A 19,841-nucleotide genomic window follows, 5' to 3' on the forward strand; every position below is an offset into this window, starting at 1 on the left:
TCACCCCACATCTCCTCAAGAATCACCTCTTTGGAGCTGTCTACCGTTGAACGGGATCAACCGTCGGGGGCCGGGCGGTCTCAAGAAAAAGCCTTCCAGCTCTCCCGAGCGGCGGGGCCCGAGACCGGTTCTCCCCCGTTGGTTCGGACCGCCGGCTGCGCTCCGCCCATTCACTCAAACGCTTGCTTGCCTTTGGATCGCCGTGAAGAAGGTACGCGAGGGACGGCTTGACGTTAAAGACCGCAGCGCGTACCTACTGCCCCGGGGACCAAGTCAGAACAATCGCTTCAAGTCCATCCAGTAAGGAATTTTATTACTTGATATTATTGCACTTGTAATGGTGATAATAGAAATTTAAGAAAAGTAAAGCAACAGCAATTCCCGAACTTAAGTGAGATCGTCTTAAACGCAGTTGACAAAGTCGGACTAAAGCAAGCATCCTCGGTAAATGGTCTCGAGTCTCGAGAAAACCAAACGTCGACGTTCGCCCTAGGAGCGAGGGCACGGACGGCTGCATGAGAGTAAAGAAACGACTTTGAGAGGAAGGAGAGAGGCTGCTTCGACGGGGCGGTACTAATTTGGTCCACATCAAATACAATGTTGTTACAAAAATAAACTAGATTGCTTTTGTATAAAATAATGTTGCATACCTTTGTCCAAAATTGCACAGTACAAACACGCTAATATCTAAATTAATACTGTTATAGGCATTTAATATTCCACACGCAGGGAAAGAGAGGCGTAGGCTGGGAGTCGCGGCGCCCCGAGGCGGCCGGGACTCTGCAGGTGTCTTTCCGGAACTCCGTCGGACGGAAGCCGGCGCTGGGTCTTCCTTCTATTCAGGTAGACGCTATTAAATGCTTTCCAAAGCGACGGGTATGCGTCGTTTACGGGACTAGTTTCGTCAGTAGCACTGATCTATACAGGAGAGTAGCCGTTCTATTTACAGGAGATGCATTTCCAAAAGAATTTACAAATGCAATAAATAAGAACCTACGTCAATTTGCATAAATCCAGTCGTTACTGAACGGACGTGGCCATTCCGGTAGTCTGATCCAGCCGCTAAAGGGGGTGGGGGGGGGGCGGCGCGCCTGTCAGGGAGGAGGCCTCACTTTTTTCGTTTTTTTCACCAGTCGGCGAGACATGCAGAATACAGAGCGATGCCTTACACACTATGATACAAGCCGGCACAGCAGTTCCCTTAAATATTTACAGGAGCGTATTCACACAGAGATAGGAGTTTGGTTTTTTTTTTTGTTTGTTTTTCTTTTTTATACACAGCTCTGTAATACAAGAAAAAATAGTTTAGTGGTATCAAACAGCATAACTGATATGAATTTTTTAGATCCCAGTTCCATCAGCCTAAACTACATCACCATCAAGCTCGCTAAAACAGGTATACAAATTATCTTATATAGGCAGCTTCACAATTCTGATTTTCACCTGCCCTACCCGAGGGAACCAGCGCTAGTTTTCTTCATCTCCGCGGGCACCCCACTCACTGGACCGCTCTCGCCCACGGGAGCGGACGGCGGACGTGCGTCGGGGTCGAGCGGGTACCTAGATCCGCCGCGCTTTCCCTAGGATGACGGGATCGGGGCAAGTCAACATCCCCGAAGTCGCCGTTAAAACCCAGTCCTCTCGCGTACGTCTCCGGACGGGTGTATCTGTCCGCTGCGGCTTAAAAAACGGGGGAAATCCCCCACTGTCATTTGTGAATCCCAACAGGTTGATGTGACGGGAAAGAGTCGAGTCTAAGCTTGAGAACCCTTTTACAAAGTCTCTCTCAACTGGAGCCCACCCCCTCCCCGCAGTTAAAGCCTAGGATGTTTTCACAGTGTACTCAGTCGCCTCCCGCCGCCACCGTCCCCTCCGCCCGCCGGAGGGGGGCGTTAGGACAGGGTGCAGTCGTAATTCCCATCCCGGAGAGGCTCCTCTTCCTCGGCTCCTGCCACGTCCTCCTCGGTCCGGCTCCCGGCGCCGGAGCCGGCGGCGTCGCTCGGAGGAGCGCTGGTGTGGGGAGCCGGGCTCCTGCCTTCCTCGGGCTTGGGGCTGGCCTGTTCGGGAGCCATACAGGTCCCCGCGGGCTGAAAGGCTTCGGGCTGGATCTGCTCTTCGGGGACTTCGCTCAGTTTCTGTAAAGGGGGCTTGATGATGTTTAGAAATGGCTTGTATCCGGGGCTGAAAGGAGAAGAAAGAGGAAATGAGGAAATGGCGTTCAAAATCCTGGTTCTCTTCCGTGGGCCGGGGGCGGGGGGGGGAAGACGCTCAAAACGACGTCGGGGCCCCAGGCGCAACTCCCACCTCACGTTCCCAGAAGATACAGTGAGGCGCTAGTGGAGGAACAGCACAGAGGAGCGGAAGGCAACGGAGCCGGGTTCCCAACCCGGCTCGGCCGCGTGCCCGCCGGTGGACCTCGGGCAAGTCGCTTTCCTGCTCTGGGCCTCGGCTTCCTCGCCTGTCAAATGGGGGGGGGGGGGGGGGAAGGGTCCAAGGCCTGTTCTCCCTCCCCGCTCAGACCGAGCGCCCCGTGTGGGACGGGGACCGTATCAGATTCGGTGATCTCCTCCCCACCCCAGCGCTCGCTACAGTGCCTGTCGCGGGGAGAGTGCTTACCGACTACCATTAGAGCGCGTTGTGGGCAGGGGACGGGTCTGCTACGCCGCACTCTCCCGAGTGCTTAGTACAGCGCTCTGCACACGGTGGGCACTCGATCAACCCTCACGGCTAATTATAAAGGAACTTTTTTTTTACGGTACATCATCAGAAAAGTTGAAGCCATCAGGTGCCATCTCCCTGAACTCTCCCCCGCGCCTCTCGAGTCCCACCCCGGTCCCGCCTTCTCTTCGACCCTCCCACCGTTTTTTTTAACCGATGCTTGTTAAGCACCTACTACGTGCCAGGCCCCGTACCAGGCGCCGGGGTGGATACGCGATCGTCGGCTTGGACACGGTCCACGCCCTGCACGGGGCTCACGTGGACTCGGTGAGAGAGAAGACAATGAGGCCACCGGAGACTTTAGAGAATTTTCTCGGTTTCCCAAGTCGCGGCCCCGAATAAAACGCCTCCGAGGGGCTTGACGCTTACCAATCTGTAGTGGCCCACTGGTCTACGGCATGAAGCCCCGCCTTTATGTTCCGTAACATCTCTCCATCCGCCTCTGAAGACTGCATCGCGCTAAAGACCTGGTGGATTATCGAAGACTCCCGAAGAATAAGGCCAAGAACGATGCACCAATCCAGGCACCCTGCTTCCATGAAGATGTGCAGCAAATAGCTGTTTGAAAGAAAGGGGGGGGGGTGTTCTAAGGACTTCCTCGATACACAGCTCACACCCCGAACAGCAAGAGACCCCGGGGAACAAGACTCTTCCCCCTCTCGGTGGGCAAGGACTCCCATCCGAGGCCATTCCTCGAGACATCGATCCCGAGACGGGACTTACCGGAGCTGGACCTGGGACTTGTGGGGTCCTTTGCTAGCCAACTCCAGGGACAGGTGCTCTAGCTCTGACTGGGTTAAACTCAGAGTAGAAAAATGTTCATCCACCACCGTCCAGTCGCCGTCCACCATGGAACTAGTTTCCGTCAGGTCGGTGGCGGAACCAATACTGCATTCGTCACCTACCGAAAGAGTTCGTGATGATGAGAGAGTCCTCTCTGGAAGACAGTTCAGCTGCTCCAAGTGAAGCCACAACATAGGAAACGGGGCGGGGTAGGTGCGGCACCAGCAGACCAGACCCACGGGGTCCCGGGCCCACCTGGGCCCGCCCCCCACCCGCCCCCAGGCTAAGGGGCGGGCAGAAACTGACTTTCCGACAGGAGAACTCACACCCGGTATCCCCAGACCCAGAAGGCGGCAGGCAGGAGCCGCTGCAGTAGGGACCAAGTAGGGTTTTTTTTTTTTTTTTTTTACAAATGACGACGGTATCTGTTAAGAGCTTACTCTGGGCCAAGCACCGTTCTAAGAGCCGGGGCGGATACAAGCCCACCTGGGGCTCACACTCTTAATGCCCACTTTCCAGATGGGGGAGCCGAGGCACGGAGAAGTCAAGCGACTGGCCCGAGGTCACACAGCAGACAAGCGGCAGAGCCGGGATTCGGACCCTGGCCCTTGCCACTCCCGGGCCCGGGCTCTATCCACTGGGCCGCGCCGCTCCCCTGCCCGGGTCAGGGACACGGGACAGAAGCTGGCTGACACGGCCGGTTTTCAATTACCGGGGGAGAGCCCGGGTACGATCGAACAGTGACGGAATGGGCCGGATCGGGCCCCGATTCATCCGGTGATTAAAATTCCGAGTAAACATCTGGCTAACTTCTTGTGAGGTTGGGATCTGGACCCGTAGTCTGACCGTTTGAACGTCGCTAGGGCCCAGAAGAAAACAATGCAATTATTAAGAGTAGAGAGACAGCCGGGGGGGAACCCCGGTTGCACTAAGGAGTCCAAAAGTGCCTTCGGCACTTGGGTCTGTTCCCCTTAAGCACCCTGCTATTCACCCCACCCGCACCACCACTTACATACTGTATTTTAACGTCTGTCTCCCCGCTCTCCCTCTCCCACAGCACTTTTACACCTATCTGTAATTTATTTCTTATGCTGACACCTGTCTCCCCTTCTAGACTGTAAGCCCCTTGTGGGCCGGGAACGGGCCTACCAACTCTTATTTCGTGCTCTCCCAAGCGCTTAGTACAGTGCTCTGCACACCGTGAACACTCAGTAAATAGGACTGCTCAACACGGCGCCCTGCACACACTAAGCGCTCAATGAATACCGCCGACTGACCGGATGTGACTGACGTACAGAATCGACACCTAAAAAATGGCGGAGTTTGAATCTCCTCTCTCCTCCCTCTCTCTCTTTTTTTTTTAATGGTATCAAGTGCTTGCTCTGTGCCAGGCACTGGACTAAGCCAAGGGGTAGGTACGAGATAACCGGGTTGGACAGAGCCCCCGTCCCACACAGGGCTCCCAGTTTTAATCCTCCTTTTATACCGATCGGGCGACTGACGTCCAGGAGTTAAGTGACGTGCCCCGAGGGCACGGAGCAGACACGTGGCATCAGAGATGCGACTGGCGAGCAAAGCCTACTGGGACTGCAAGTTGAAGAATGGGCTCTGCTGGCTTCCCACAGCTCTACCACCCAATGCTTTCGGCTCATTTATTTTCTTTAATAATCCCTAAGGCGACAATAGGCACCTCAAGATGAGCTTCCCTTTAACGAGAGAGCTTCTGGGGTTCCAGGCCAGGCTCTGTCTTCTAGGGAGAGACGCTGGGCCCAGAGCGTTCAAGAACACTTGCAAAGGCCCCGGTCGAGGAGCCGCTCCACTTTAGGGCTCCACGTTCCACAGGGAGATCGCGGCAACCTGACCTGGCTTTCCAGCTCCTCGGAGGCCAGCCCTTTCTAAAATTCAGATTTAAAACCGTCTCAAACGATCAGGAGAAACACAAGTGCTCCTCCTGGCCTTTCGCAGGTGCCACTGCTGCTCGCGGTGGCTCTCCCGAGACCAAACCAAAAAGGTGCCCACCACCGCACAGAGGCGAGGCGAGCCGCTCTTTTCACTAAGCGTACCTTTGTTTAATAGCGGTGACAGGAAGGCGTCTTGGGAATGCGGACTGTAAGAGGAGCCGGGGTCCATCTCCCGGTGGGTCGGCCCGATGCTGCCGAACCAACTCTGACCGCGTAAGGCATTGGGGACTCTGGCATCCATCTCGAGGTTGGGAAAGGTATCGGCTGACTGGGGCTTTAGTAATTGTTCTCCCACCGCTAGGAAACAGAAACCAGAAAAGTCTGCGAGGAGCCCTCAGAGCGGCCCTTAAACACGTAAGTCAAGGGGCTCAAAGCAGACGGTGGAGAGCGGAGGAGCGGAAGGGGGGCCTTCCACCGCCCCGGCCGTAAAGAGAAAACCACCCGCGGCACCAGGCCTCCGCAAAACCTCAGGATTACCGGCGGCTGCTGGAGCGGTCGCTGTGGCTGCGGGGGTGCCGTGGTCTCTGGGCCACGGGGAGCCTGACGTTCTGCTCCTCTAGCCACAGCTCCCTACTGATTTTGGTTTTTATTTTGTATATCTGTCCTTGTCTTTTCTGCTGCTTTAGCGTTTTGTTGCTTCACTGCTCCCGGTGTGCGTCACCAGTCCTCTCTCCGCCCCCTCTTATCCTCTGAAGATTGTGAGCACCTTGAGGGGCAGGGACCATGTCGCCTACTCCTCACTGCTCTTTATTGTCCCAGCACTTAATAATAAAAACTATTACTAAGGGGCCCAGTATTTCAGAATATCCCCCACCTCACGTGGTCACCTGATAACGGTAAATCTAGTCGAAGAGCAGAGCCAGAGCCTCTCCGAGGCCGTTGCGGGGACCTAGGGTCGGCTGAGCTGCGCGCGATTCTACGCAATCTCCCCAGGTCTCCGATGGCGCTAGAGTACACGACTCTGGATCGACCCTATACGCACGCGCATGCACGTTTCCTCCAGCATCCCATCGTGTTGTCGGGAGACCGTCCTCTAACCCCCTAACTGCATTCTGTCCAGAACACGTAGCGAAAAGAACATCAGGCACAGATTGAGCAGACTGGTAGACGGGAAGCGCTTCCACGGCACGCCTCGTCGTGAATTTTGATGAGGCATTAAAGTAGGTGTTATTAAAAAAAACAAAACGGAAAAACCTCAACCTTTATCAGTCCCCAGTCGACCAACCTTTAGAGTTCGCCGTTTCCCCGGCTCAGCTAAAACCGGGCCAAACCCTGAGCCTTATCTCTCTCATGCATTTTTAATACGAGTGGCTTCGCTCCGTGAACGAGGCTTACGGCCATTAGACGCCGGAGCCGAGAATGCAGAAAATTAAATAATTCAGCGCCACGATTTCTGGGCAATATGAGAAGGGCACCCGTGTTTCCCGCTGAAGCGGTTCCTTTATCTTCTGCTGAGCTGGCTACCAACCAGGGCTACTTCTATTTCAGCCCTGCCCTCGGACGAGTCGCTAGCATTCCAGTTTTGTCCTTGGGGAAAATGTCCCAAAGGTCATCTACCTCTACGACCTGGGCTTGGGAAAGAGCTTAAAGTGAAAGGCTCAAAATATCTTCCGGCAGAATGGTGGGGGGGAGGGAGGGTTGGCACACGCTCCCCATCAAAATCACTACTCTCCATAACTGACCAAGATGTCACATTACCTGTCCGGGATTTCCCATTCTTGAAAGGAGAATTGATGGAGGAAACTGGAATGACTGGAAACGGCCAGAGGAAATCTTTGTGGAGTCTTTTCAGAGCAATCACAAAATCCTCCACCCGGGCAGCTCTAGTGCGCTCTTTACACAGCCAGCCAATCAGCTCAAAGCCCAGCTGGGCCGCAAAACACCCGAGGTCCTTCAGCCGGACTTCTTCCAGGAGGCGCCGGGCGTGTCTCCAAAGCATCATGTCAATATACAGGTTCTCAGCACAGTCACTGTCTTTGCTCCACCTAAAGGGCGGCATGATTTACTGAGACATTTTCACATTTTTCCGCAGTCCATTCCTCTCCAGGCCTAGGAGCTTAACTCTATACAGAGCAAAAGAGCACCAGGCTGGAGACCTGGGTTTGAAGTGCTGACTGGCCCACACTGACTCACTGTGTGACACTGGGCAAATCGTTTTACCTCTGACTCTGCTCTCTCATCTATACAAGGGAGACACTACGGCCTAGCCACTGACCGATCTCACGAGGATGTCGGGAAGAGGCTAAAAAAAAAAAAAAATGCATCGTCTTGCCCCCGTGCTCAGAAGGCCCCGTGTTCAGAAAGCCCCAGCTTCAGTGTCCATTCCCAGCATTCTGGAGGACCCTAACGTCAGGCGGGTCTCACCCTCAAACCTGGACCGGAAGGTTGATCTTTTCACGTGAGTCATTTTAGAGAGCCAGTGCGTGGTACCGCACTACATCGACCCACCGTACTACTACTTGGAGCTCTCAGTGGCCAAAATTCCTTCCCACAAACCCGTCAAAGATAATAATAATAATAATGTTGGTATTTGTTAAGCGCTTACTATGTGCCGAGCACTGTTCTAAGCGCTGGGGTAGACGTAGGGGAATCAGGTTGTCCCACGTGGGGCTCACAGTCTTAATCCCCATTTTACAGATGAGGGAACTGAGGCACAGAGAAGTTAAGTGACTCGCCCACAGTCACACAGCCGACAAGTGGCAGAGCTGGGATTTGAACTCATGAGCCCTGACTCCAAAGCCCGTGCTCTTTCCACTGAGCCACGCTGCTTCTCAAAGATGCACAACGCCGGCAATCCTGGGGACGTCTGTCGCCGAAAGGGATAACAAACGCACCACCTTGCTCCTGTGCGGCCTGCTCCGTCGGGCAACAAAGGCTTAAGGCCACCCCGTAAACCTTCCTGATCTAAATCAGTTGAACTAAAAAATGAAGACTGAATATTCTGCAGGGCCTTCATTCTCACGTGAACTCAACAGTTAATTTTATAGATACTAAAGATAGCACATTACGACAGCTCTCTGACCATTATAACGCTCTTAGAGGCTCCTTGGAAACACATGACCTGCAGATGGCCAGGCGCAGTGTACCTCGCGGGCCAATTTTAGACAAAACACCCATCTATAAGAATCCCTTCGCCGGAGGGACCGCCGAAGGGAGGACGGCTCAGAGAAGCACAGGCAGAACGGTACTGAAATTAAGTCACTTCCCCCCCTCCCTCTTCTAAGCGGGAAGCTCTTTCAAAGAACAGCGTGGGAGATAACGGGGATTGTGAGTGGGTGAAGTATTTGAGAAGATCACAGGAAACAGACAAGCAGGGGAGGTGAAAGTTAGGGTAGAGCTGAGACCAAAGACTGGGTGGATGGAGGAGGAGAGAGAGATCTGACTGTTACGCGGAAGAAACGGAGCCTGTCTAAGAAGACGGGAAAGGGCAAGGATGGGAATGGGGTCGGAGAGGTGGGAGGAAAAGTTGGTCAGAAGCCATCTCGGGTGCTGGCCTTAAGAGAAACGAAAACAAGTAAAGTTTAAATTCTGCCACGGAAGAGACAAGGTGCCCGGACCGCTTCCGTAAAAATGAAAACCAAGGGGAAAGAACCATCTGGGGATCTATATAAAGCTATTTTGGTGAGCGCTGAGACTGTGAGGCCGGTGCGGGCAGGGATCGTGTCTCTCTGTTGCTGAACCGTACTTTCCAAGTGCTTAGTACAGTGCTCTGCACACATAAATAAATAGGACTGAATGAACAAATTTGTGGATTATCCGATTCCTTTTACTTTTCCTCCCTGCTGTGAGTCTTCCAGCTGGTTCGCCAGAGGGCGGTCAGTGGGAGGCCCGGGTGTATGAAACTCAAGTAACAGAGAAGTTCATCGGCAGCACTGGTTGGGGAGGGAAGTTGAAGTTGGCTAAAAGTGAGGTCTGGGGATTATTTCTGCGTTGATTTGATCCCGTGTGATCCACGACCGCCATCACCCCAGGTATCACGAATCACTCCGGGAAGTAGAGGGGTAAAAATGGGGAGTAAGGGGAAAGCGGAGGATCAGAGCCTCAGATGATGGAGGGAAGCATGCTTACTGTGTAGGCTATTTGTTTCAGGGGGTTGGAGTCAAAACATATCTTCAAAGACAATGTGGGTTGCATACACATCACATCCTTTAGACTGTGAGCCCCCCCGCAAGACAGGGACCGTGTCTAATTCCCACTTGTTTTTCTCCCAGAGCTTAGCACAGTGCTCTGCACTCAATAAGAACCTAATAAATACCATTACTATTATCTGAAACGACAAAGTACATTAAATAACATGGATTCAACGGCTGGGAGGAGCTGAAACGATACTCTGGTCAGGATTTTAGCAACAGTCGTTTCCTCGTGTTTGCCCATTTCTTTTACCTTTTTCCAGAAGGGCCAGATGGCATACTTAGCGTTTTCTGAAGACTGAATTTGCTAGCAGGAAGGTTCTCAGCTGACTGGGATAAACTAATGCTGCGATTTCGGAAGAACTCAAAACCACCACTTGAACTGGGTTCCTAGGGGGAACGGCGGGAGAGAGAATGGGTGAGATGTGTTATCATCAGAGAAAAAGAATCTAATTTCAGGGGATGATGCCAGGGCTTGGAGTGTTGCTCCTTACCTGAGTTGGAGGTGTAGACGGAGGGGTGTCAGACTCTCCAGAGCCGATGGCTTTCAGAAACCTAATCATGTGTCGACACAGATCCCACTTGCCCTGCTCCAGAGCTGTGTTGAACAGGAGGGTGGCATGCTGTCTACTGACCGCTGGAACCTCCATATTCTACAAACAACAGAAAAGGTTGAAGAAGAACCGGGAATTGTCTCACTCGAATACCACCGCATCAATCCGGGCTAAGCCAAAATTTGTCTCATGTCGTAAAACATATCCCTTTTCATATCACGACTCCATATCAGGTAGCTACATCAGTACAGGAGGGAAGAGGGAGAGAGAGTCGAAAGGTTAGCACGAAGGAAGAAATTTAACATTTGGCAAATGGGAGGCCTCACTGAAAATTTCTTTCTAGATGATTCGAATTTATTATTTTATTTTATGAAATAACCATTTAAATCTGACCTCCACTTAATGAAGCATGCTTTTGAATGGAGCCTGTATGAAAACACACACACACACATTCACAAATCCAAATAGCCTAGGTTTAATGTATAAAATTGGGGTTTGGGGGGGGGTTTGTTTGTTTTCACAACTGAGAATTACATTTAAGACATTTAAAAATCTAAATTTAATTTTTGGAAAGAGTCCTGGAGAGCAGTACAAAGCAGCATGTCTTAGGACAGTCATACCGAGGTGCTGGGCATATTTTTAACACATTCTTTTAAATGACTTTGAATAGTTTGTACTGCAAATCCTTGCAGAAGTTAAAACTTCAGTCATATAAATGCTCTTGGATGAATGTGAGATGTTGGCCCTTAGTGTATCTTCCCTCACGATATGTTCGAAGCGTTACTGTAAAAAAAAAAAAGTTTCATTCAGAAGAGAAATACCTAGCCTCCCTCCTCTTAGACTGTGAGCCCTAAGTGGGACAGGGTCTGTGTCCAACCTAATTAACTTGTATCCACCCCAGTGCCCAGAACAGCGCTCGGCACCTGGTAAGTGCTTAACAACTACCGTATTTAAAAAAAAAACCAAAACACGAAAAATCCAGTTCTGGTCCTATGAAGAAACAAACTAGCTCCTCCTGGGATTGTGTTCTGCCAATCCGAGTGAAAATAAGAACTCTAATAGGCCCAACTTTCACCTTTAACTTCTGTAGTTGAATGAACAGGAATAGAATGATCGTTCTATGAAAAATTACACTTTTTTAACTTTCACATGAAGTTCTTGAAGAAAATGAATTTGAATCCCCAATTTTTAGATATTAAAATGGCATATTTTATATTATGAATAATAATAATTATTATCGTGGTATTTGTGAGGTGCTTATTACGTGCCCGGCGCCTTATAAGTGTTGGAGTAAATACAGGATAGTCCGGTCAGACACAAATCCAGAACCAGCTGCAGGATTACAGAATTAAAGTAGTTGGGCGGTACAGTCTAGTGGAAAGAGCACAGACCTAGGAGTCATGAGAACTGGGGCTCTAATCCTGGCTTTGCCACCGGCCTGCTGTTTGACTTTGGGCAATTCACATAACTTCTCTGTGCCAGTAAAATGGGGATAAATATAAAATAATAACAACGGTATTTGTTAAGCGCTTATTATGGGCCAAGCACTGTTCTAAGCACTGGGGTAGATACAAGGTTTATGAGACGTCTTAATCCCCATTTTACAGATGAGATAACTGAAGCCCAGTGAAGTTAAGTGACTTGCCCAAAGTCACACAGCTAAGTGGCAGAGCCGGAATTAGAACCCACGACCTCTGACTCCCAAGCCTGGGCTCTTTCCACTAAATACCTGTTCTCCCTTCCTCTTAGAATGTGAATCCAGTGTGGGGCAAGGATTATCTTGACTCAACCCTAGCATTTAGCAAATACCGTTATCATCATCAATCAATCAATGGTATTTACTGAGGGCAGAGGCTTGGGAAAATTACCGTACAATAAGAACTGGTAGACAAGACCTCTGCCCAAGGAACTTACAGTCTAGAAGGGGAGATGAACATTAAAATAAATTACAGATAGGAGAAATGGCAGAGTTTTAGGATATGTGCATAAGTGCTGTGGGGTTAAGGGTGGAGCGAACACAGAGTGGTAGAGATCCTACACACTTGGCTGTGTACCCCTTAAGCAATTTGACGTTCCCCCCAGCCCCCCAGCACTTATCTGCATGTTTCCCCATCTGTAATTCATTTTAATATCTGCCTCCCCCGAAGACTATAAGCTCTTTGTGGGCCGCGACCATTACGTGCACTCAGTAAGCGTTCAATAAATACCACACGCTCTGCACAGGTATCGCAGAGGGGAGAGAAAGTAGGGGACATGAGGGTTTAGAGTAGGCCTCTTGGAGGAGATGTGATTTCAGAAAGGCTTTGAAGGTGGGAAGAACGACAGATAGGAAGGGGAGAAGTTCCACGCCACAGGGAGGACCGTAACGGCGAGAGAGATGAGATCGTGGTATAGCGAGTGGCTGGGCATTAAAAAGCGGAGTGTGCATGGTAGGTGGGAGATCAGCGAGGAAAGGTAGGAGGGGGGAGAGCCGATCGACTGTCTTTTAGCCAACAGTGTGGTGTTTCTGTTTGGCGTGGGAGGGGATAGGCAATCGTTGGAGGTTTATGAGAAGAAGGGAGACACGTACTCAGCAGTGTTTTTAAAAAAATGATCCGGGCAGTAGCGTAAACACAGGACCGGAGCGGGGAGAGACAGGAGGCAGGGAGGTCAGTGAGGAGGCCGACGCAAGTCAAGGTGGGATAGGACTAGTGGCTGGATCGGCGTGGTAGCTATTTGGAGGGATTTTAGCAGTATTCACAGGTAGAACCGACAGGGTTCGGTGACAGACTGAACATGCGGCTCCAATGACACGAGTCAAGGGCGATGCCGTGATTACGGGGTTGTGAGACAGGGAGGACCGTGGTGCCGTCTACAGTGATGGGAAGAGACGAGGGGGAGGGCAGGATTTGAGTGGGAAGATGAGGGGTTCTGTTCTGGACAGGTTAAGTTTGAGGTGTCGGGGAGACGGCCAAGTCGAGATGTGCTGAAGGCAGGAGGAAACGCGAGAGACAGATCTGGGCACCATCTGCACAGAGACAGTAGTTGGAGCCGCGGGAGCAAATGAGTTCTCCGGGGGAGTGAGTGCAGTATTATCATCATCAGTACTGTGATAATAATATTAATGATAACGATCACCGACAGGTATCTTTCAATGCAATAAACTCGACAGTTTACAGTTCTAAAATCTGTTTCTAGTCTCAATTTAGCCAACTTGTGATAAATACAAACTCCCACTGGAGAAAACTGACACTAATGAGCTGCAACAGCCCCAAGGGGAGAGGAGGAGACGGTCCCGGTATCAGCCGGTGCCCGCCTTCTCTCGGCTCCACCATCCCGAGGGAGCCTCCCGTTGCCACCACTCGTTCATTCAATCGTATTTCTTGAGCGCTTACCACGTGCAGAGCACTGGACTGAGCGCTTGGAAAGTACAATTCGGTAACAGATAGAGACGATCCCCACCCAAATGCCCTCTACTAGAGCGAGGGGCGGCAAAGTGAATCACAGCCCTGCCTGACGCTCCCTTCTCCCACTCTCCTCTCTCTCAAGCCCAGTCCTCCAACTTCCAATGTGGGGGCCAGAGTTTAATTTCTTTGGTTTTTTTCCCAGCATACCTATTTCAACTCCCACACCTCAGCCGCCGCCCAACCCTACCATCCCACACGAAGACTTTCCGGAGAGAGTGCCGTCGACTCTCCGTCTCGGAGCCGACCCGAAGTCCGCTGAACTCCCCTGGTCTCTCCCCGCAGTCGGGCCGCAGCGGCCCTTAGGACTTCGGCACCGCTCGACACCGACCGCTTCAGGTTCTGCAGGCTCGTCGGACTCCGGGGACTGCCCCTTAAACCAGATCTCGATCGCGACCCTTCGCCTCTTTTAAAAAGCCCCGGTCTGAGGGTTTCGAAATCTAACGTTTCTTTAAAACAGAGACAAAACTGCCGAAGAGCTAATCGATCTTAAGGATGTTTCTCAAGGAGTCGAATCCTACTAGGGTCTACCTAAGAAATCATGACCGTGACTCACGGGGTCTGGTTCATTTCCCTATACTTGGGATCCTCGACATCTGACTACGGAAAGTTCAACCGAACCGTTAGCGACTTTAAGGGAAACCCCCCCCCCAACCAACAACAACCCCCCAAACCCCCTGCCACCACTAGGTGGAGCCTCCGCTCTGCCGGTGCCAAACCCAAGGCTAGTTGCGGAGAGAGGCCATTTTCCGAGGGCCGCTTAGGAGAGCGAGACGCGGGGCGGAGAGCAGGGGTCGAGGCAGAGGCTCCTGGCATCCTTAACGGGTATTGTACACCATTGCAGGTGTGTGAGAAGCAGCACGGGCGGAGAGTCCCCGCTCGCTTGCTGGAATCGGGGTGCGCGCCCCCCCCACCCCGGCACCCAAGCACATCGACATCAGCCCGCTGCCCCCCGCCCGCCCGGTTCCGCTTGCCCCCACCCGGGAGGCCCGACCAGAAATCTGGTCTCATGGGTAGTACGGGGGAAGACCCAGAGGGATCTGGGCGGCAGTGGCCGCGGCGGCGCTAACCTTCTCACCGTGCCTCCGACTCTCTTGTCTCGCCGCCGACCCCGGGCCCACATCCTGCCTCTGGCCCGGAACCTCCTCCCTCCTCGAATCCCACAGGCAATTACTCTCCCCCGCTTACTGAAGGCCCATCTCCTCCAAGAGACCTTCCCAGACCACGAGCCCCACTTTTCCTCATCTCCCACTCCCTTCTGAGTCGCCCCGACTTGCTCCCTTTGCTCTCCCCTCCGCTCCCAGGCCCACGGCACTTACGTACGTATCTGTCATTTTATTTATTTGTATCGATGTCTGTCTCCCCCCCCCACCCCCGCTCTAGACCGTAAGCTCGTTGGGGGCAGGGAATGTCACTGTTTATTGTTGTTTTGTACTCTCCCCAGAGCTTGGAACAGTGCTCTGTACACAGTGAGCGCTCAAAAGATATGATGGGATGAATGAATGAGAAGGAAAAACAGTGGGGAGAGGAGAAGGTGGGCAGGCGTGAGCCGGAAGGCTGTAAGCTCATTATGGGCGGAGAATGTGCCTGTTATATTGCATTCTCCCAAGCGCTTAGTACAGAGCTCCGTACACAATAAGTGCTCAATAAATAGGACTGACTGACTGAGGAGAAAGAGCAAGAGGGAGGGGAAAGGGGAAACAAAAAGAACAGAATGGACCAACCTCGGCCACCACCTCCAATTCCCCTCACCCCGATTCCGCCACAGCTTTGGCTCAGTGATCCGGGCAGATCCGTGAACCGGATCGAGACGGTTCCCGCAAGACGTCGAGGCGGCGGCCATCCCTCCCCAGAGCCCAGCGGCGGAGGTGGCGATCTGATCCAGGGCGGACCGGTTCACCCGGAGCCAGGGCCGCCGACCGTCACCACCACCACCACCACCACCACCTGGGGAGGTTCCAGCAGCCGCCGGGCTTCTACCGGCCCTTGCCGGGGCAGCCAACGAGGGGGAGTCTCTGGCGCGGTCGGAAGCACGGAGGTCCGGCTTGCCGGAAACCTCGCTTGAGGTGTGGCCCTAACGAGGGTCGCTCAGACCTCAGCAGTAGCAGCGGCTACCGTTGCTTCGGTTGCCGAAGTGGAGGCTGACAGCCGCCGCCGCCGCCGCCGTCTCCTCCTCTTCCTCCTCTGACCCGGACTGGCAGCCTCTCTCCCCCCAACACCCCATCTCTCTCCTCGTAACCCTGTCTGAAAGCCCTCACTGGGCCAGCTGGTCAGACGAGAGGGCTGGAACCCCCAAACTGCCACCGTTCTCAGCCCACTTTTCTCCATTGGGTCCGACTGGGTTTCAGGTCAGGTACGGGCCTGTACTCCTGGGACTCTATTAATAATAGCAATAATCGGGGCATCTGTTAAGCGCGCTGCGGTCGACACAAGAGGATCGGGTCAGACCCGGTCCCCGTCCCACCCGGGGACTCCCGAACGGCGGCCCAGAAACTCGGTCGACATAAGGCTCTACCCGCCAGGCTGGTAGAGATCGCCGAACGGTCCGCATACCCACACGTGTTTCGCTTTCGTTCGAAAAAGAAAGGGTCTCAGAAATAACCTGAAAGGACCCGGCGATAATCGAACGATCCCAGGCCCTACGCGACGAGCCCATTCACGGGAAGTGCCGCAACGGAGAGGGGCGCCTCAGTTCGCCACCAAGTGACTCGAGTGCCCAGGCTCCAACGGTTTCCTCGGAGCCGCCTCCAACCACAAGTCTCCACCATCCAGCCCGGGGGGTACGGGCATTCGGGAAGTGGGTCCCCTCCGGTCCCGGGATCCGGCCGGTCCCTACGGTGGGGGCGTCCGTCCCCAGCCGCCTCTTGCTCCGAGTTCTACCGGTGGGCCGCCGCCCACCGCCCCCCGCCCCCCCGAAACCCGTGGAACACAAGCAGTACCTGCAAGATGATAAGGTACGAGGCGGCTGTGTCCAAATCCTGGGCCATCAGGCACTCCTCGAACAAATCCTTGGGGTTCCCTACAGCGGCAAAAAGATAATTCCACAGGGCGTACTCGGTCTTCCTGGCACAGTGGACAACCGTCTGCAAGAAGAGGGGGAACTCGGTGATGAACTTTGCCACGGTGGGAAGCAGAGGGTCGGGAATGGGCTCCCGCGAGGTAGCTTCTTCTTCCAGCACTTCGTGGAGCATCAGCTCCAGCACGTGAGGGAAGTACGGTAATGCGGCACAGGAGTGGGCCAAGAGCAGGGCTTGCTCGCCCAGGTTCCTGACCAAAAGCTGGCGGAGAATGTGATGGAGGTAGATCTGGGAGGTCCTCTCTACGACACAGAAAGGGAAGAGGACCTCCAAGTGTTCCCTAGCACTGCTGTGAGTGTACAAACAGTCGTAAAGCAGAGTGTCATTGACAGCACCCAGGACCAAGGCATCCTCGAACAGGACGGCCAAGGGGTAGATGTTGATGTGGAAAGGCAGCATGATCCGTCTTGACAGGAAGGAATGCGGCTTGCGGTAGTCCCTGGGGAACAGAGGGAGCCAGACTTTCATTCCCGCCCCGCCGCAGCTCAGCCACAGCGCCTCCAGCAGGTGGCGTTTCTGTTTGTTGGCCCGGCAGGTGGTCCAGACATTTTCGACGCTTTGGGCCAGCACTACAGGAGCACAGAACGGGAGCTGAGGAAGGAGAAAAGAAGAACCGATGGGGAAAAAAATCGGAATTCGCCCTCCTCGACGCCACCCGGGTCCCGCTTCCGTCTCTTTCCCGACCGAGCCCGGTAACCACCCACGGGAGGCGACAGGCTGGCGGCATTCGGTGCCTCGGTCGGGGGTGGGGGGGCGCCGGGTGGCAGGGCGCCGGCCGACCCCCCGCCCCGGCTCCCCCGGCCCCCTTTTCGAAACGGGCGATACGATCTCCACGGTTCCGGTGATTCAACTGATCTCGGACTCCCCGCTGGAGCTCCGCTGCAAAAATAACTTGCTCGGCTCCTCCCAGGTGACGCTTCGTTGCGATTACCACAGAGCCGGAGAAATGCTTAAAAGGAGTTTCCCCGGAACCTGAAGATGCTCAACTCCCCTCTCCGGAGACGGCCACTCACTCGTCCCGCCAGCTGAAACTTCTCCAGGTGGAACCGGGATCGAACACCACTGCTTGAATAGCTCCCGACCGAGGACTGAACTGAGAAGCGTGTGTTCCCAGATGAGGTCCTGCGTAAGGTCGGGTCAGCCCAGGGGCGGTGCTGACAGCTCGCCGGCTCCGGGGTTAGGTTCAGACAGGGGTGGAGCGGCCCCGCGGCCCATCTCCCGGCCCAAACGGCAGGGCCGCGCTGCCTCGTGATTTTAACGGAAGTCCTCTGGGGGGATCGCGGGGGCCACAGTCAAACGCTGGCATTTATTGAGCGCTAACTACGTGGAGAGCGCTGTACCAAACGCTTGGGAGAGTACGGCACAACAGAATTAGCGGACACGTCCCCGCCCGTAACGAGTTTACGGTCTGGGGGATTTCAGGTGATCGGAAACAACGGTTCCATCCCATGGGCATTTACTCACAAGCTTCCTTTGATTTGGGTTGCTGTCCTTCTCCCGGATCTGAGGGCCAGACCTATCTCTCTGCACCATGATGAGCTGTCCTGCCAGATTTAGCATAATGCTTTCGGCGTCACAGGCCTAGAAGAAATAAACACGGGTGGGATTTGGAGATATCCAACCAGTTCAGTTTGTGACTTAGAGAGTCAATATGTCAGGTTCACTTAAGCAACTTTTTTATGGTATCTGTTGAACGCTTACTATGTGCCAGGCACTGTACTAAGCACTAGGGTTGGACACAGTCTCTGTCCCACATGGGGCTCACGGTCTCAATCCCCATTTTACAGATGGGGTAACTGAGGCCCAGAGAGGCAAAGTGACTTGCCCAAGGTCACAGAGCAGACAAGTGGCAGAGCCGGGATCAGAACCCAGGCCCTGCCGACTCCCAGGCCCGTGCTCTACCCACTACAGGCTGCTTCTCACTCAGTCAACTAAATATCCGGTTTGCACCCTCTTTTTTTCACTTGACTGTAAACTTCCAGGGGGCAGGGATCGATCGGTACGCGCACTCGGTTCGCTAGGCCGCCCCCCACCAAAATACGACTGACCGATTCCATTTTCTGAATTTCTTTTGGGAAATTCACTTGTACCAGAGGGTATTCAAGGCTCTGATGTAGCCATCAAAGAAAATAAACTTCCACGGGAAGAAAACTCCCCCTCCTAACTCAAAAGCAAGTCAGCCGCTTTAATGGACGGTCATGGTCGGGGAAAAGTGGTTTGGTCTGAACTCAGGAAAGCTTCATTAGCTGCCTGCTCAAGAGCAAAGGCCAGATCACTGAGAAGCAGCTATGCCTTTCGGGCGGTAATCAAAATGCAAAGAGTCCCTTTGAGGGGTGAGGGAGGTATGCAATCTAAAGCCTGAGGCAGCCTTACAAACAGTTTTTAAGGACTGATAGGCCCATGAAGATTCCAGTCAACCCTGTACATCAGCAGTGGTTTCAACCACATCTACCCACATTAGGGTTGGCTTCTGCTCTCCAAAGCCATTCAGCTATGAGAAGATGAACACCTGCTTGGAGCAAAGACATCCAGTCGAGCGCATTCGCACACAACGCAAACCGAAAGCCAACAGGAAGAGAGGTGGCGTGTGGCCATTTCTGAAGCCCAGCTGGCTGATTTCCAACAGAACCACCTGGGTTTCCTTGAGGCACTCAGGCACGTGCTGATTTCCGTGCTCTGACTCCGGAGGTGCCAGAGATGCCAGAAAACCTTGGGCCGAGAAACCGAGCTTCTGAATGAAGTCTTCCTGCTTCTCACGCCTGGGTTGTTTTTCTGAGGCACTGACTGAGTTGCCAAGCTGGGAGGCTCTGAAGATGCACACGCTGTTAAAGAATGATTTTAACTATCTAAAAATCGGGTGTACTTTCTTCAAGGGCGCCACGCTCAAATATACACTTCTGAACGGTGCCTTTGGAAAGATGATCCTCAGGACGAGAAGCATTTATAAATCTAACTTCGACATTCATTGAAAACAAGGAAAAGCACTTAATAATGTTGGTATTTGTTAAGCGCCTACTATGTGCAGAGCACTGTTCTAAACGCTGGGCTAGATAGAGGGCAATGAGGTTGTCCCACGTGAGGCTCACGGTCTTCACCCCCATTTTACAGATGAGGGAACTGAGGCACAGAGAAGTTGAGTAACTTGCCCACAGTCACACAGCTGACAGGTGGCAGA

The 19,841-nt window shown here is 53.3% G+C and overlaps 1 protein-coding gene across 4 annotated transcripts in view; it reads right to left on the bottom strand.

The window, feature by feature from the left end:
• Positions 1-286: 286 nt before the first annotated feature.
• The window catches only part of RIC1 (RIC1 homolog, RAB6A GEF complex partner 1), a 116,051-nt gene continuing 96,496 nt past the window's right edge, over positions 287-19,841 (bottom strand). For all 4 annotated transcript variants that reach the window (XM_029054958.2, XM_029054959.1, XM_029054961.1 and 1 more), the window contains 9 exons: positions 18,131-18,247; positions 16,529-17,257; positions 10,087-10,245; positions 9,846-9,982; positions 7,161-7,447; positions 5,565-5,759; positions 3,442-3,619; positions 3,088-3,276; positions 287-2,181 (listed from right to left, as the gene is read on the bottom strand). In XM_029054958.2, the coding sequence (XP_028910791.1) occupies positions 1,893-2,181; positions 3,088-3,276; positions 3,442-3,619; positions 5,565-5,759; positions 7,161-7,447; positions 9,846-9,982; positions 10,087-10,245; positions 16,529-17,257; positions 18,131-18,247 (2,280 nt within the window). In that variant the 3' untranslated portion in view covers positions 287-1,892. The remainder of the gene's footprint in view (positions 2,182-3,087; positions 3,277-3,441; positions 3,620-5,564; positions 5,760-7,160; positions 7,448-9,845; positions 9,983-10,086; positions 10,246-16,528; positions 17,258-18,130; positions 18,248-19,841) is intronic.

The sequence above is a fragment of the Ornithorhynchus anatinus genome, chromosome X5 (assembly GCF_004115215.2).
Source record: "Ornithorhynchus anatinus isolate Pmale09 chromosome X5, mOrnAna1.pri.v4, whole genome shotgun sequence".
Lineage (NCBI taxonomy): Eukaryota > Metazoa > Chordata > Mammalia > Monotremata > Ornithorhynchidae > Ornithorhynchus > Ornithorhynchus anatinus.